This window comes from Rhinopithecus roxellana, chromosome 5, assembly GCF_007565055.1.
Source record: "Rhinopithecus roxellana isolate Shanxi Qingling chromosome 5, ASM756505v1, whole genome shotgun sequence".
Lineage (NCBI taxonomy): Eukaryota > Metazoa > Chordata > Mammalia > Primates > Cercopithecidae > Rhinopithecus > Rhinopithecus roxellana.
In genome coordinates, this window is record NC_044553.1 from 88,786,349 (window position 1) to 88,804,245 (window position 17,897).

The 17,897-nt window shown below is 43.0% G+C and overlaps 1 protein-coding gene across 2 annotated transcripts in view; it reads left to right on the plus strand.

Annotated features, from left to right (window-relative positions):
* ESR2 (estrogen receptor 2) overlaps nucleotides 1-17,897 on the plus strand; it is a 70,129-nt gene that overhangs the window by 43,240 nt on the left and 8,992 nt on the right. For both annotated transcript variants that reach the window (XM_010383689.1, XM_010383688.2), the window contains exon 7: nucleotides 3,450-3,583. In XM_010383689.1, the coding sequence (XP_010381991.1) occupies nucleotides 3,450-3,583 (134 nt within the window). The remainder of the gene's footprint in view (nucleotides 1-3,449; nucleotides 3,584-17,897) is intronic.

Sequence of the window (17,897 nt, forward strand, 5' to 3'; positions counted from 1 at the left end):
TATAGTCCCAGCACCTTGGGAGGCTGAGGCGAGTGGATCACTTGAGGTCAGGAGTTCAAGACCAGCCTGGCCAACATGGTGAAACCCCTTCTCTACTAAAAATGCAAAAATTAGCCAGGTGTAGTGGTGCGTGCCTATAATCCCAGCTACATGGGAGGCTGAGGCAGGAGAATCACTTGAACCCAGGAGGCGGAGGTTGCAGTGAGCAGAGATCATGCCACTGCACTCCAGTCTGGGCATCGGAGTGAGACCCTGTCTCAAAAAAAAAAAACAAAAAAGTGATTATCAAGTAATAAAATTGATACGGTTTGGCTCTGTGTCCCCAGCAAATCTCATCTGAAATTGTCAAGGGAGGGACCTGGTGGGAGTGATCAGATCATTGAGACGATTTCCCCCATGCTGTTCTCATGATAGTGAGTGAGTTCTCATGGGAGCTGATGCTTTAAAAGTGTTTGACAGCTCCCCCGTCTCGTTCAATCGCTCCCTCTTCTGCCTCCATGTAAGAAGTGCCTTGGTTTCCCTTTGCTCTCTGCCACAGTGGTAAGTTTCCTGAGGCCTCCCTAGCCATGCAGAACTGTGAGTCAGTTAAACCTTTTTTCTTCATAGACTACGCAGTCTCAGGTAATGCTTTATAGCAATGCGAAAATGGACTAATACAAAGATATTCCATGTTATTACTGATTTTATTTAGTAGTTGATGGACAGATAGTGTGCAAAAATAAATTTCCTGAGTAGGTCAGTTTGATTGATCCATTGTTTCAATATTTTAACATTGAAATCGTATGTCCTGTTTTTGTTTCTGTTTTTGTTAATTTAGAGACAGGGTCTTGCTCTGTGGCCCAGGCTGGAATACAGCAGTGCCATCATAGCTCACTGCAACCTCAGGCTTCCGGCCTCAAGTGATCTTTTGCCTCAGCCCCCTGAATAGCTGGGACTGTAGGTGTATGCTACCATGCCTGGTTTATTATTATTATTTTGTAGAGACAAGGTCTCCCTATCTTGCCCAGGCGGGTCTGGAACTCTTGGCCTCAAGTGATCCTCCCACTTTGACCTCCCCAAAGCACAGGGATTACAGACATGAGCAGCCAGCCTCTTTAATTCAACTCTTTTAACCCTGTCCTAATTTCTTACTCATAATTCAGTTACAATCTAAAATTATAAAATAAATAAAATAGATGTCACTAATTTACTTTAGAGTCTTTCCTAACTTTGTTCTGTATAACTCATCTTTATTGGGTTGTCATTTACGATGTCTTATACTTTATTGCCCCTTCATTTCTCATTTATTTTGTAGAAATCTATTTGGTTTCTGCAGACTGTGAAGTGAATAAAAATATTCTAACTTTGCCACCCCTTGAATGAAATGGTTGACTGTCATGCCTGCTTAAAAAGAAAGCAATCAGACCTAGTTCTTTAGACTTTGTTTAGAAATTAACTTTTTCCATGAGGTATATATGGTCTGATTACTGTGAGTGACAGCCTTTATCAGGGTTTAAAATACCTCAGTATGCAAACCCTCCCCCCATTTTTGGAACATAAATTTGTAGTGAAAATGGCATATATTTTAATGAGGAAATGATGCCAATTTCAATATTTAGGAACTAAGGCACAGGTACTTCTGGAAAATAGGATTGATTTCAGGTTGGTCCCCTTACCATACCACTTGGGGGGAGGGGTGTGTGTGAGTGTGTGTGTGTGTGTATGTATGTATGTGTTGTGCATGTGTGTATAATCCCACATCAGCACAGAAGAATAAAGAGATAATCAAACTATCAATGCAGGAGTTTTTTTCCCCCACAGAGATATTTTCAAACTGCTTTCCTTAGTATCAAATATCCCCAAGTTCAACAGTTACAATTTCCCATAATGAACTGTCCGCAGGCAGGGTGATTTGGTGATGTGGCATGAAGGGATTCAGTGCCCAGGTGTTTTGTGTGTTATCTCTGTGCAGTGCTTGTGTTGTCCTTACTGGATGCCTGCATCACGTTGCCTGGGAGAGCCTGGAGCTGGGGAGGTGGAAAGATGAGGCTTCCTGTAGATTTGGCACTCTTTGCCCAGTGCTCTGGATTCTCTAAGATGGCCTTTTCCTATGAGTGACTTCCAGGGGGCACTGGTGTTTTGTCACTTAACCTGTGTACTTACAGAAAATTGCAGGTGTTTACAGAATTTACGATTTAGTAAATTTAGTAACTTACTAATGCTCACATGCCAAAGTGAGCAATTTGCACGCTTGTAGCTCTGTGTGAGTGAGTCTGGGTGGGACAGTGTGAATGCTTCAGAATGCAGGATCCCGGTGAGTGCCATGTACATAGCAGCTAATGGGAAAGACTTACACAGGATTGGTGTATCCAGTGGTGTCAGAGGCTCTTCCCTGAAATACTGCCATCACTGGAAATGCCCTGAGTTTGAGAAAGGAGGAGGGGAGCAGCCAGCTCTTTGAAGACCTCAAGGCCCCTTCAGGGGCTGCTAGAGACTGAAAATGGAACTCACATAAACCCATTGCCCTTCCTGTGTGCTGCCGGCTTTCAGGAGCAAACAGTGGTTTTATGACAAAATCATCTAACTGCTTGTCAAGGACTTCCAATAACCCTGTGACTGATAATAATAGAGTGTTTTGGGGGAGCAGTGAGGTGGAATAATGTGTGTCTGGCTGGAGTGAATAGAAGCTGGTATTTTCCAGATAAAGTTCAAATAATTTATTTTCAAAGTATATTTAAACATTTATTTCTATAAGGAGTGCTCCAAAGAATTTTGATTAGCTGGCTCAAGGTTTAAAGATAATCCTTGCGTGAAGATAATCCTTGGCAAGTCAAAAATTTTCCCCACCTCCATGTATACCTTCTTTTCCTGATTCTAATCCATCTTCTCTAATTGTGATTTCTTTGTCATATTCAGCTTTTTCAAATTACAGGTAAATGTCTTAGTTGCTACACCAGTTTCTAAATGACCACCGGGAAGTGAGAGTTAAGCCCTAGATATGGAATTTTATTCTTGGGACACTTGCTTCTATGACACACAGTCTTCCTCATTAATACTTCCCGATGGGAACATGGAATGTCTCGTTTTGAAAAATGTGTCATATCTGGGGCTGGTTGACTGACATGGTTTTGATTGAAAACAATCAATAGGAGTGGTATTGCTATAAGAAAACATTTGGTGAAAATATAGCAGGAAAATATTCCAGTGCACATTGTTGCCTAAATAATATTTACTCATATATTTACTTTTGGGATTTATAGGAAATGACCTATCTTCTTTATATGAAGATAATTCTAGTAATTTCATATTGCTGGGTGTGGTCTCATTAACACCCTGTTGTAGTTAAAATGATATTATCAGATGAACATGTTACAAGATGAAACTTGAGATTAAAAATAAAACACTCCTTATTGTTTTTTTGATGGTTTCCTGAAGCTATGTTCCTTAAATTTCCAAACGAACTTTTGTAGGGATGAGGGGAAATGCGTAGAAGGAATTCTGGAAATCTTTGACATGCTCCTGGCAACTACTTCAAGGTTTCGAGAGTTAAAACTCCAACACAAAGAGTATCTCTGTGTCAAGGCCATGATCCTGCTCAATTCCAGTAAGTAACCACACAGCTGGGCCATGTTTTATCGGGGAGAGATGCTGTTTCTACAACTAGTGTGACATTAAGAAGAATGTTGAACTTCTATTTTATTTGAAAAGGGTAAAATGGTTTCCTTTTGGACTTTGTTTTTATTTTGATAGCGATTTAAACTGTAGGTAACTTTTGGTAACTTGGACATAAATTACTCATTAAGTGAATGACTGGCAATCAATTTAAAAGTAGCTCAAGCCACTTGCTGGAAAAGAAAAAGAAAAGAGCTTTAAATTGTTTATCTTTTAACCTTTTTTCATTGCTTACACAGACACTTTACATGGTTGGCATGCATTTATACTTACGTTTGGGGTCCTACTTTTTTACAGATTCATTCATTTGGTAAAGATATGATCCTACCCTCAAATAGCTCATAGTGTAGGCAGGGAGGGAGAGAAAACAAATCATTAAAAATAATGATTTCTGTGCTATGATAAAGTCTACACAAAGTACTACTGGAAAATAGGAGAAATGCCAGAGTTGTTGCAGAAGGGAATGATGTTTGAACAAATCTTCAGGAAAGAGCAGAGGGAAGTAGGCATGACTGTAAAATGCAGTGCTGAAGATTAGAAACTGCTGCTCGGGCTTTGGGCAGCTTAGAAGAGGTTCAGGCACGGGAGTGTCATGCACAGATATGCAATATAGATAGGTCACTCTGGTTTCCATGTGGAGGACTAGAAAGGGCAGAGACTGAAGCTGGGGGCCCATTAGAGGCAATGAGAGCCTGAACTGACATTGTGGCATGAGGTCAGGGAGCAAGGGACTTGACTTGAGGGAAAAGTGGGAGGTGGAGGAGGGAAATAAGGTGTCTAAGATATGCAGATGGTTTAGTTTTGTTGGCTTTTTCTTATATAAATAATATCTGGAAACATTCAAATGAGAAAAACATACAAGGAAGAAAATAAAATCAGGAATACCTGCCCTTAAAATAACACTGTAACTTTGGTGACCCTTCCTTCTTCCTTTCCTTCCTTTTTTCTTTTCTTTTTTTGAGACAGGGTCTTGCTCTGCTGCCCAGGCTGGAGGGCAGTGGCATGATCATAGCTCACTGTAACCTAGAACTGAGCTCAAGTGATTCTCCCACCTCGGCCTCATAAGTAGCTTGGACTACAGGTGCATACCACCAGACCTGGTTAATTAAAACAATTTTTTTTTGTAGAGACGGAATCTTGCTGTGTTGCCAGAGGTGGCCTTGAACTCCTGGCCTCAAGCAGTCTTCCCACCTCAGCCACCCAAAGTTCTGGAATTTATAAGCATGAGCCACTGTGCGCAGTCTGTATCTTGCTTTTTCACTTTTCTTTTTGAGACAGAGTGTCACTCTGTTGCCCCTGCTGGAATGCAGTGGCACAATCATGGCTTACTGCAGTTCTGACCTCCTGGGCTCAAGTGATTCTCCCACCTCAGCCACCTGAGTAGCTGGGACCACAAGCACCTGCCACCACATCCGACTAATTTTTGTATTTTTTGTAGAGGTGAGGTCTCCTTATTTTGGCCAAGCTGGTCTCGAACTCCTGTATTTTTTTTTTTTTTTTTTTTCACTTTTCAAAATGCTGTGAAACCATTCTGGGTTAACTAGGAGAGATCTAACACAATCTTTGAAATGAGGGCATTATACGAAATTGTTCAACCATTTCTCTGTTATTGAATATCCAGATCATCTTCCTTTTTTTTTTTTTTTTTTGAGACAGAGTCTCACTCTGTCACCCAGGCTGGGGTGCAGTGGCGGGATATCAGCTCAGCTCACTGCAAGCTCCGCCTCCCGGGTTTATGCCATTCTCCTGCCTCAGCCTCCTGAGTAGCTGGGACTACAGGCGCCCGCCACCTCGCCCTGCTAGTTTTCTGTATTTTTTAGTAGAGATGGGGTTTCACTGTGTTAGCCAGGATGGTCTCAGTCTCCTGACCTCGTGATCTGCCCGTCTCGGCCTCCCAAAGTGCTGGGATTACAGGCTTGAGCCACCGCGCCCAGCCGATCCTCTTCCTTTTTAACATTAGGAAGCATAAACATTACTGCAATAGAGATGTGTTATTTTGTATGATTTTCTAAGTTTCTGGATGGTTGTCACACTGGTCAGTTCACGATCTACCTGGTGTCCAAGCCAGCTGCTCTAGCAGATATTGGTAGCTTTGCTTAGCCATTTACTCTTGTTCGGCCTTTAGGTTATTGATTTTTTTTTTCTTCCTCAAACACTGTGTATATCCAGGTTTTAATGTTCACCTGAAGACTTACAGATATCTCTATTTGGACAACATATGGGGCTTTCTTTATTCAATCTTAGAGTTTGATGCTTGAAACAACAGGGAGGTATCAGATTATATTATACTATGGTCTTTTAAATCAGCCAAAGTAGTGGTTCCTGAAGCCAAGATTCAGTGCAGAATTCACTGCGGTCACATGTTTCCAGCTCCTCTTGATCTGGGGCCAGCTGACCTTCATACATGTCTTCTCTCACAGACTCTTGGATATTGGCACTAGTTGTTTTTTTTTTTCGAGACAGGGTCTCACTCTGTTGCCCAGGCTGGAGTGTTAAGGATAGTTACTTTTGCAAAATATAACAAAAATGAATTATGATAAAAAATAAAAGTGAAAAATACAAGTCCTAGTTTATAATATTATTAGTTATCATATTCAACTGATTTAAAATTTCTCTGTTGATTGCTATAAAAGTTTTTAAATGCTCACACTCAATTTCTACCCATCTCTTTGTAAATGGGCAACAGACCATGCATTAGCTCTGGAGAGAGCACAGGATACTGTTAGATCTGGGGTGGAGGGTGGGGTTAGCCCCTGAAGAACTGGCTGAGGGAGAATGAAGAAGGAATCTGAAGGCCATGTGAAGGTATAGAGACCTGGAGGACAACCTTTGAACATTTCCTAGATGAATCTCAATCTGGCCTTACCTGCCTAACAGGTCATTTCCCCTGCACCCAACACACCCTTCCCTGTTGATTGTTACCATTCACCTTTTACAGAATAATATGAGGGCCCAGCTTACACTGATGATTATGTTGATGTGCATATAAGGAAAGTCCAGCCAGTTTTTTTTTTTTTTTTTGACAGAGCCTTCCTGTGTTGGCCAGGCTAGGGTGGAGTGCAGTGGTGCAATCTTGGCTCACTGAAACCTCCGCCTCCCAGGTTCAAGTGATTCTCCTGCCTCAGTGTCCCAATCAGCTGGGATTACAGGTGCACGCCACCACTCCTGGCTAATTTTTGTATTTTTAGTAGAGATGATATGTTGGTCTGTTCTCACACTACTATGAAGAAATACCTGAGACTGGGTAATTTATAAAGGAAAGAGGTTTAATTGACTCACAGTTCAGTTTGGCTGGGGAGGCCTCAGGAGACTTACAATCATGGTGGAAAGTGAAGAGGAAGCAAGATACCTTCTTCACAAGGTGCCAGGAAGGAGAAGTCCCAAGCAAAGGCAGAAGAGACCCTTATGTAACCATCAGATCTTGTGGGAGCTCACTCACTGTCATGAGAACAGCATGGGAGAAACTGCCTCCATGATTTAATTACCTCCACCTGGTCTCTCCCTTGACACATGGGGATTATGGAGATTACAATTCAAGATGAGATTTGGGTGAGGACACAAAGCCTAACCGTGTCAGACAGGGTTTCACCATGTTGTCCAGGCTGGTCTTGAACTTCTGGCCTCGAGTGATCCGCCCACCTTGCCTCCCAAAATGCTGGGATTATAGGTGTGAGCTACCACATCCAGCCCACCAGCCAGGATATTTGAAATTGATGATGGAATAAAATAAACTCTTTCTGACCTTTTCTAAATCACCTACCAACATTACCTCACATACGTGCTATCATTTCTGTCAAAGGGAGGATCTGCTTGAAGAGTACCTTCCCATCTTGGCAATGGAGGATCATCAAATGCCAGATGATGGGGTTTCTCTCACTTTCAGAAATAATTTAGAACTCTTTTCTGTGCAGGAAAGTGCTTCTCAGAAAGCAGTGTTTGCTTGTTGTTACAACACTTTGCAGTATAAAGCCTTCTGTTTGGCAAGGCTCCTTATAGGCATTTTCGCCTCCCAGACATCATATTGTGTTGTTGTCAAAGCTAGACGCAGCATCTGTGCAAATGGGAAAGATGAAGGCTACAGCATTCCCCTGCAGTATGACAGAGCTGCCACATTGAGAGAATTACAGAAGGCGAGGGAGACATGTGATGTAATTACCACTTATGGCGGTAAATGAGTAAAATTTGTTTACCATAAATCCAAGTTTAAGAAATCTTTTTTTTTTTTTGAGACAGAGTCTTGCTCTGTTGCCCAGGCTAGAGTGCAATGGTGCGATCTCGGCTCACTGCAACCTCCGCCTCCTGGGTTCAAAGGATTCTGCTGCCTTAGCCTCCTGAGTAGCTGGGATTACAGGCACCCACCACCACGCCTGGCTAATTTTTGTATTTTTAGTAGAGATGGGGTTTCACCATGTTGGCCAGGCTGGTCTCGAACTCCTGACCTCGTGATCCGCTTGCCTCGGCCTCCCAAAATACTGGGCCTGCGCCTGGCCAGAAATCTTCTTTTAAGGAACTTCCTTTCTTTCTTGGTAGTCATAACAACTGTCAAAATAAATTGATCCTGTTCAGCATTGCTATGGAGAAAATGGGACAATTTTCACTGCTAGGATAGGTGAGTCTTTTCTATGCTAGGTTTTAAGGGTTTGTTAAGTACAGGCTTTTTTCTTCTGGATGGTATTTAAATTTAAAAGAAAAATAGGGATGTAATCTGCCTCCCTGCCTTAAAATTTAAAACTCTGACGGAATATATAAAACTGATATTGGACATTGGACAGCATTGTTCCCCAGGAGGAGGGACACAAACGAGGAGAGTCCTTTGTCCAGTTTACTGCCTGGAGCCAGTTTCCAGGTTGCAAAGCAGGGCTGGGTGTATTAGGTTTCTCCAGAGAAACAGAACCAATAGGATGGATAGGTAAGTAGGTAGATAAATGAGAGGGGATTTATCATGAAAATTGACTTGAAGGATTATGAAGGCTGAGAAGTCCCATGATATGCATCTGCATGCTAGTTAACCAGGGAAGCCAGTAGCATTGCTCAGTGTAAATGGAAAGACCTGAGAGCTGATGGTGTAACCCTCAGTTTGAGATTGAAGGCCTGAGAAACCAGGAGGCCACTGGTGTGAGTCCCAGAATCTGGCAGCTGGAGAACCTGGAGTTCTGATGTCCAAGGGCAGGAGAAAATGGGAGTTCCAGCTCCGAGAGAGAGAATTTTCCTTTCCTCTGCCATTTCGTTCTATCTGCGCCCTCAGCCAACTGGATGGTGCCTGCCAACATTGGTTAAGGGCAGATCTTCCTTACTTAGTCCACTGTTTTTGTTTTTCGTTTTTTGTTTTTTTGAGATGAAGTCTTGCTTTGTTACTCAGGCTGGAGTGCAGTGATGCCATCTTGGCTCACTGCAACCTCTGCCTCCTGGGTTTAAGCGATTCTCCTGCCTCAGCCTCCAGAGTAGCTGAGATTATAGGCATGCACTACCACGCCTGGCTAATTTTTTGTATTTTTAGTAGAGATGGGGTTTTACCATGTTGGACAGGCTGGCCTTGAACTCCTGACCTCAAGTGATCCACCCACCTCGGCCTCCTAAAGTGCAGGGATTACAGGTATGAGCCACTGTGCCTGGCTTTAGTCCACTGATTCTAATGCTAGTCTCTTCCTGGAACACTCTCAGACATACCCAGAGATAATGCTTTATCTGCTATCTGGGTATCCCTTTATCCAGCCAAGTTGACACCTAAGATTAACCATCACAAAGGGTAACCCAAATAGACACCAGTGATCTCTCTTGGTAGCAAGGCAGCTAGGACTTGGAGGGGAGAGTACTGAATGGGAAAGAGCTGCACACAGAATTTTGGAGATCTATGGAGAGTCCTCTTCAAGTCTTCAGCTGAGTGCTAATCTGCCCATGCTTATAAGGATACCAAGGACAGGGAAAGAACCATCAGAAAGGAGTGGGCAAAACAATCCCTAGAGTTCACACAGGGCCAGGAACAGTTCACATTCTCACCAGCCAGTACACTGGTGAAAAACCTTGCAGTACACAGGGCATTGGGCACTTCTCAGCCTTCATATAGTACTCAGAAGGGTATTGCCTCAGTAGTGGGCCTAGACTAAAGGCCATTATGATCCTACTAAGCAAAACTTAAAAACAAGCCTGGAGGATCAAACAATTGCTAAGTGATTTTACACATCCCATTTCATTGCACGTTGCTTTATTGTGCATCACAGATACTGCATGTTTTCCGAAGGTTTGTGGCAACCCTGCATTTAACAAGGCTGTTGGTACCATTTTTTCCAACAGCATGTGCTCACTTTATGTCTGTGTCAAATTTTGATAACACTTGCAATATTTCTAACTTTTTCATTATATCTATTACGGTGATCTGTAATCAGTGATTTTTGATGTTACTACTGTAATTGTTTTGGGGTGCCACAAACTGTGCCTATATAAGATGGCAAACTTAACCTATAAATGTGTGTGTTCTGACTGCTCCACCAACTGGTGGCCCCACCACCATCTGGAATTCTGGGAGAATTCTACCATACATTTGAGAAATGAATAATACAAGTGGTATGGTTTGGCTCTGTGTCCCCACCCAGATCTCATCTTGTAGTGCCCATAATCCCCACATGTTGTGGGAGGGATCCGGTGGGAGATGGCTGAATCATGGGGGTGGGTCTTTGCTGTTCTCCTGATAGTGAATAAGTCTCACAAGATTTGATGGTTATATAAAAATGGGAGTTTCCCTGCACAAGCCCTCTTCTCGTCTGTTGCCACATGAGACGTGCCTTTCACCTTCTGCCATGATTGTGAGGCTTCCCCAGCCATGTGGAACTGTAAGTCCAATAAACCTCTTTCTTTTGTATATTGCCCAGTCTTGGGTATGTCTATCAGCAGTGTGAAAATGGGCTCATACACCAAGTTTACACATACTCTTACAGAAAATTGAAGAGCATGGAATGTTTTCCAACTCATTCTGTGAGACTAGCATTACTCTGATAGAACACCCAGACTAACACATTGGAAGAAAAGACAACAGACCAATTTCCAGCATGCATGTATATGCAAAAGTTCTCTAAAATTTTTTTTTTTGGTAATTAGAATCCAATACTATATTAAAAGGATAGCACATTATGAACAAGCAGAATTTTCAGGAATACAAGTTTTCTTTAACATTTGAAAATCAATCAAAATTCACCATATTGACAGAATAATAATGAAAAACCATATGATTATCTTTTTTTTTTTTTTGAGACAGAGTCCTCCCTCTGTCACCCAGGCTGGAGTGCATTGGCATGATCTTGGGTCTCACGGCAACCTCTGCCTCCTGGGTTCAATCAGTTCTCCTGCCTCAGCCTCCTGAGTAGCTGGGATTATAGGTGCCCGCCACCATGCCCAGCTAATTTTTGTATTTTTAGTAGAGATGAGGTTTCACCATGTTGGTCAGGTTGGTCTCGAACTCCTGACCTTAGGTGATTCACCCGCCCCGGCCTCCCAAAGTGCTGGGATTACAGGTGTGAGCCACTGCGCCCAGCCATGATCTTAATAGATGCAGACAGCATTTGACAAAATCCAACATCCATTCCTGCTGAAAACACTGAACAAACAAGGAATAGAAGGAAACTTCCTCAACCCATTAAAGGGCATCTATGAAAAACCTACAGTTAATATTATACTTAATCACAATCAGGAACAAGGCAAGTATGTCCACTGTCCCTAATTCTATTCAACATTTTACTGTAAGTTCTAGCCAGTGCAATAAGGCAAGAAAAGAGGTAAAAGCCATCAAGATTGGAAAGGTGGAAGTGAAACTCTTTATTTAAAAAACATGATAATCTATGTAGAAAGTCCTAAGAAGTCTAAAAAAAGTGAATTTAGCAAGTTCTATGTGGCAGCAGTGAACAACTGGAAATTGAAATAAAAAACCAATACCATTTACAATAGCATCAAACATCGTGAAATCTTGGGACTAAACTTGCAAGAGATGTGAGACCTGCACGCTAAACACTGCAAAATATAGCTGAAGAAAATTAAAGAAATCCTGAGTAAATAGAGATGTTAATGGATCATAAGATTCAGTATTGTTTTCAGTGCTCCCCCAAAATGATCTATAGATTCAAACTGATAAAAATCCCAGGAGGCTTTTTGGTAGAAATTGATAAGCTGATTCTTAAAATCATATGAAAATGCAAGGGACCTAGAATAGTCAAAACAACTTTGAAAAAGAACAAACTTGGAGGACTTACACTACCTGATTTCAAAGATAATGTGGTGTCGATGTCAAGAGAAACAAATAGATCAATGGAACAAAGAGTCCAGAAATAATCTATACAACTACAGACAGTCCTCAATTTATGATGGGGTTATTTCCCAAAAAACCATCTTAAGTTGAAAATGTTGCTAGTCAAAAATATACTTAACATACTTAATCTACTGAACATCATAGTTTAGCCTAGCCTATCTTAAATGTGTTCAGAATACTTACATTACCCTGCAGTTGGGCAAAATGATCGAATATAAAGCCTATTTTATAATAGAGTAATGAATATTTCATGTAATTTGTGGAATACTGAAAGTTATTGTACTGAAAATGAAAAAACAATGGTTATATGGCTACTGGAAGTATAGTTTCTATTGAATGCATATCACTCTTGTACCATCATAAAGTCAAAAAATTGCAGATGAGTGTGTTCATTATCTTGGTTGTGCTGATGGTTCCACTGTGTATATGTATGTCAAAGCCCATCAAATCGTACACACAAAATATGTGCAAGTTATTGCATGTCAGGTATACCTCAATGAATCTGTAAACAATGTAATGAAAACAAAACAAAAATTAAGAGAGCAAAGTTTGTAGGCTAAATGGAAAAGAGATACCACCAGGCAGGGAACCAAATAAAGCACAGGGTGGAGGCCCTGGAGGATCAGGGTCAGGAGAGGAGAAATGGGGGAGGTCTCTTAAGTCAAAAGGCTGTGAACTTCTCTATCCCATGTTAGGATAGAAGTTTCCAAGTGCTGCATTTGTTTGCTGCTAGATGGCCTTGCCATGCTAGATAAGCACTGAGCTGTCTGAAAATGGTCTCCTGCATAGTTTGGTTTCCTGTTTTCCTGTGTATGTGACGTGCTCAAGTTAGGATTATGTCACCCAATCACATTTGCAGTGGTACAGCACGCTAGCTGGCCCGGTCGGGGGTAGTCAGTAGTCATGTTTTACAAGCTGCCCATTTCTGGGTTATGCATATCTACTAACAATGGCTATAATATGGAATGGAAATTAACTGTCATCTAACTAAACTTCAGCTCAGTTTCTGGTGTGTAAATCAACGATTTCTAAATACTAAGGATGTCAAAATGATTTATATACAATGCTTTTGGTCTAGAACAGGATATACACTCAAATAGTTAATCAAAGGTCTGATCCTTCATGGGCTCAAGTGGAGAGGCACATATTTCTCTCCTGGGGAGGGAAGGGAAAGGACCACAACATTCTAACTCTCTCAGCCAGTCCTCTTCCACTATGCATATATAGGATATGTGGTACTTGGAATTCCTGTACCATACTTAGCCTTTGATATGGCTCTTGAGACTAAGAGACAACAGAAAATGTTGCATTTAACAACCTGTTACAATGCTTGTTGGAGTGTTTTTATAAACTCTAAGGTGTTATGCAAGTGTCATAGTTAATAGCCTACCCAACACCCAACAGAGAGACTGGCCATCTTGCCACCCAGGGGCCTGAGGACTAGATAAACCCTCCCTTGGATAGAATTAGAGGGGGTATGGAATTTAGGAATTACAGTGTAATTAATTAAATCAATTATCCCATAGTCTTTAAAATATTTTAAATTTGAAACAAGTCTATTTAAACAGTTTTAAGATTTACAAAGGATGAAACTTTTCATTAAATGAAAGAAATAGAGGGGTTAAGCCAGGAAATCCTATTTTACATTAAGAAAGTTATGAAGAGACACTGGCTTAAACCTTGGTTCCCTCTGAGTTTATAGGGAGAGTTCCCATGAAGTGGGTGGGTGGAGAAGACAAAGACACAGAGGGATGCTGATGAGGAAAGATGGGGGGTCCGGTCCTTTTCTGTTGACCAAGAACGCTGGGGCAAAGCACAGTTGAACAGCAGCCTGCTGGCCTTACACCATGGCACCTTTTGAATCCCATCTTCCCTCATGTGCTGGGGGCAGGAGGTGGTGATAGAGGGTGTGGGTCACGGCCAGAGGTTCCTTTCCTCAAAGCAAACGCCGCATACAGCTCCCCAAAGCCAGGACTTCTTTCCTTTGGTCAGTATTCTGGGACTTTTATTAACACATTCGATTTTTCTCATTTATTTGCCTTCAGTCAAGGAAAGCTTATGTTTTCATCCTTTGAACAAATTAGACGTGGCAAACCTTGAAGGAGGGGTGGCTGTCCCCCACCACTGTGCTGCTCAGAATGTCATCAGGTGGGCCGGTGAGAGGAGCACGCAGCTGTTCCCAGCTGATAAAGGGGAGAGGAGATTGTGTCCTTGATTTTATCTCACTTTCTTTGGTATGTGTGGGGCATGGTGCCAAGATCTTGTCTTTTTTTTTTTTAAACTATACTTCTTCAGTTTCATGAAAAGTAATTTAATTTTGTTCTACAGTGAATCCTGATGTTTTTACTTTTCGGGGGTGCAGAGGGTGCTACATTTTTGTTGTTTTCTGTGTCTGACTAGGCAGGGCTTTGGATCCTGTCCTTTGCCCCACCCTGCCCAGGGCCTGCTACTTAGCAAGTACTCTGTAGAAATGTGTTTGATGAGCAAGGGCCCGAGCACGGATGCCTGAGGTGCAGGGATGGCACTGCTGACTGGAGAGCCAGGCATCAGCATGGGTATTCTTCAGCACAGTTCCTTTCCGGGAGGGTATTTCTTTTCTATGTGATTAGTGAGAACAGGAGTCCCCAGGATAATTTTAAATAGGTCAGTCTTTTTGTATATACACTGTTTCCCCCTCCCCCCGCCACATGTAAAATGGATTTAGCACATGCCTTTCCAAAACTGCAGTGCCTCACCTCCCCAGACCACTGTGGCTGATGCACTCTGGGCCCCACGTGGAGCTGTGCTGCCCCTATAGCCTGCAGACGGCCCGGGGTCTGGCCTTGGCAATGACTGTGGTTTGTGAAGTGACACAATGACACATATTCTCTGAGGGGAACCTTGGTCACACACAGCCCAGGGAATTTGTGTTACTGTAATTTTGGTTCTGAGGCATTCTTTTGTTATTATTACCATTTTTAGTAACAGCTTTATTGTGATATAATTCATCTACCATATAATTTCTCCATATTAAGTATACAGTTCAATGTGTTTAGTTTATTCACGGTAAGTGGTGCAACAATCGCCACTATCAATTTTAGAACATCAATTTCATCACCTGAAAAGAAACCCCATGCTTATCAGCCATCATTTCCCACTCCCTATCCCACCCACACCCCCAGGCAACCACTAGTCTGCTTTCCTGACTCTATGGATTTGCCTATTGTAGACATTTTATTATAAATGGAATCATATAACATGTGGTTCTTTATGTCTGGCTTCTTTTGCTTAGCCTGATGTTTTCGAGGTTCATCTGTATCAGCACCTTGTTCCTTTTCGTAGTTGAATACTATTCCACTGTCTGGATAGAGCACATTTTGTTGAGCCATTCATTAGTTAGTGTACATTCCACTTTTAGGCTGAGTTATGCTGCTATGAACATTTGTGTATAATCTGAGGATTTGTTTTTATATTTTCAGTCTTTGTCACTTTGAACTGAGACATGTACAGGCACACAATTTTGGCTCCTTTAGTTTTTTTTTTGTTTGTTTTTTTTTTGAGACGGAGTCTCGCTCTGTCGCCCGGGCTGGAGTGCAGTGGCCGGTTCTCAGCTCACTGCAAGCTCCGCCTCCCGGGTTTATGCCATTCTCCTGCCTCAGCCTCTGAGTAGCTGGGACTACAGGCGCCCGCCACCTCACCTGGCTAGTTTTTTGTATTTTTTAGTAGAGACGAGGTTTCACCGGGTTAGCCAGGATGGTCTTGATCTCCTGACCTCGTGATCCGCCCGTCTCGGCCTCCCAAAGTGCTGGGATTACAGGCTTGAGCCACCGCGTCCGGCCTTTAGCTCCTTTTGGAATTCCCAGACACAGTATTTCTTAATGGCAACGGAAGTCCATGGAGCACATGTTACGCAGCTGAACAGACTACAGCGTGGTTAAAAGGAAGTGCTTGTTTATGCAGCTAAGTAAGCTTGAAATAATTTTCTCTGTACTTTTGATAATTTTCTGTGTGTACCTAAAACATACATTAGCATGCATATTTACCATTTCAAATATGATGGTGGGTTTGGTCAAAAAAATAAGGGTCTGGCCGGGCACAGTGGCTCACGCTTGTAATCCCAGCACTTTGGGAGGCCGAGGCGGGCGGATCATGAGGTCAGGAGTTTGAGACCAGCCTGGCTAGCATGGTGAAACCCCGTCTCTACTAAAAATACAAAAAATTTGCCGGGCATGGTGGCGTGTGCCTGTAATCCCAGCTACTAGGGAGGCTGAGGCAGGAGAATTGCTTGAAACTTGGAGGCGAAGGTTGCAGTGAACCGAGATCCCACCACTGCACTCCAGAGCGAGACTCTGTCTCAAAAACAAACAAACAAAACAAACAAACAAAAAACGGTCTGTGCTCTCAAAGCACTCATGTCCAGTCTTGCTGAGGGCAGAAGGGGTGGCTGTGGGGTGTGTGTGGGGACAAGCAGACATCCAGCATGTGGGGCAATGTGGAACCTTTGCTGGGGGTGAACAGGGCACTGTCAGAGCATCAGGGGACACCTCAGACCAGACTTAGGGTGGGATGGTAGGGAGGTTGGGGGAAGCTTCCAGAAGGAATTTCATGACCATGTTGGAATCCACAGGAGGAATGGGTATAAATGAGCAAGAGACTCAGGGTAGAGAAAGAGGAAGGAGAGTTTCCAAGCAGCAAGTTGAGCATGTTCGGAGCGTCACCTTGAGGGGGACTCAAGGCGAGGTGTGGTGGGAACTGCAGATGAGAGGAGCAGGGAGGGCCCTGGTACCCCTGATAGCTGCGCCAGGTGGTTTGGACTTGATCCTATGAGCTGGGAAGTCATTAAAGGGAGCCCCATGAGCAGATCTGCATTTTGGCCACTCAGAAGGGGACACACGGGGTCAAGGGTAGGGTCTTGTTTCCTCTGAAGTGGGAGGGCAAGTCATCTCTGGGGTGACAGTGGGAGGTTTGAGGATGTGGGGGGACTCTGGAAGAACCAGTGTGGAGAACAAAGTGAGCAGGAGGGTCAGAGAAGCAGCTTCAGGGCTATTGAAAAGATGAATATTTTAAATCCGCATCATCAGACATTATGAAGGTCCCTAGGGATGTGGCAAAGCACTACACTTACATAATTGTGCTTCAGTACATCCATTGCCTTAACTGAGTTGAACTTAGTTGAATTGAGCTGGCTTAATTGAACTGAAAATGCCAATAAAAATAGAGAACAAAAACTGCCAAAACAAATTCTGTGGATGCTGGAGCACCAGCTATCTTCAGTCTCATGATAGCCAAGACTCAGCAGCTCCCTGGTTGATTTCACATATTTATTCTTGCTTTGAAATGGAAAGCCTGGAAGAGAAGCTAATTATTAAAGGGAATCAAGGAGTCAGGGGTCTGGGGCGGGGGGTGGGGAGGAGATTTACCTGAGCTGTTACTTTGCTGCCACTGGGATGCCACAGTATCTCAGTCCTAGAGTTGGAGGGGAGTTAAACACAGGGCAGGGCAGGATGGGGGAGGCAGCCTACCCAGGGCGTGGTTGTGGGGACCTAAGCAGATGTGTTCCTGCATGCATTGTTCATTGAGGAACTGAGGCTCAGAGAGCTCCAGATGGTGGCTAGGAAGTAGGTCCATCTGACTCCAAATCAGTGGTCTTCCTGCCCCAGCCAGGTGCCACTCAAGTGAGATGTAGAGGTGGTAGCAGGGGCCCTGCCATGGCTGTCTGAGGCATGTGGTACACACAAGGAGGTGGCAGAGGAGGCTTCATCATATTGGCCATTCCTTTGTTTATTAAACTCCCTTTAGATGGGGAGCCCTCCATGGGGTAAAAGTAGAATTAATCTCACCTTCTGACCATCTCTGTATCTGTTGCCACAGATGAGAAACACCATGTAATGGTTTCAGGAGACTAGATATACTTGCCATGGCAAGGCCACAATTATGGGTCTGGTGGGCACTTCAAGTGGCAATTTAGTCTGTC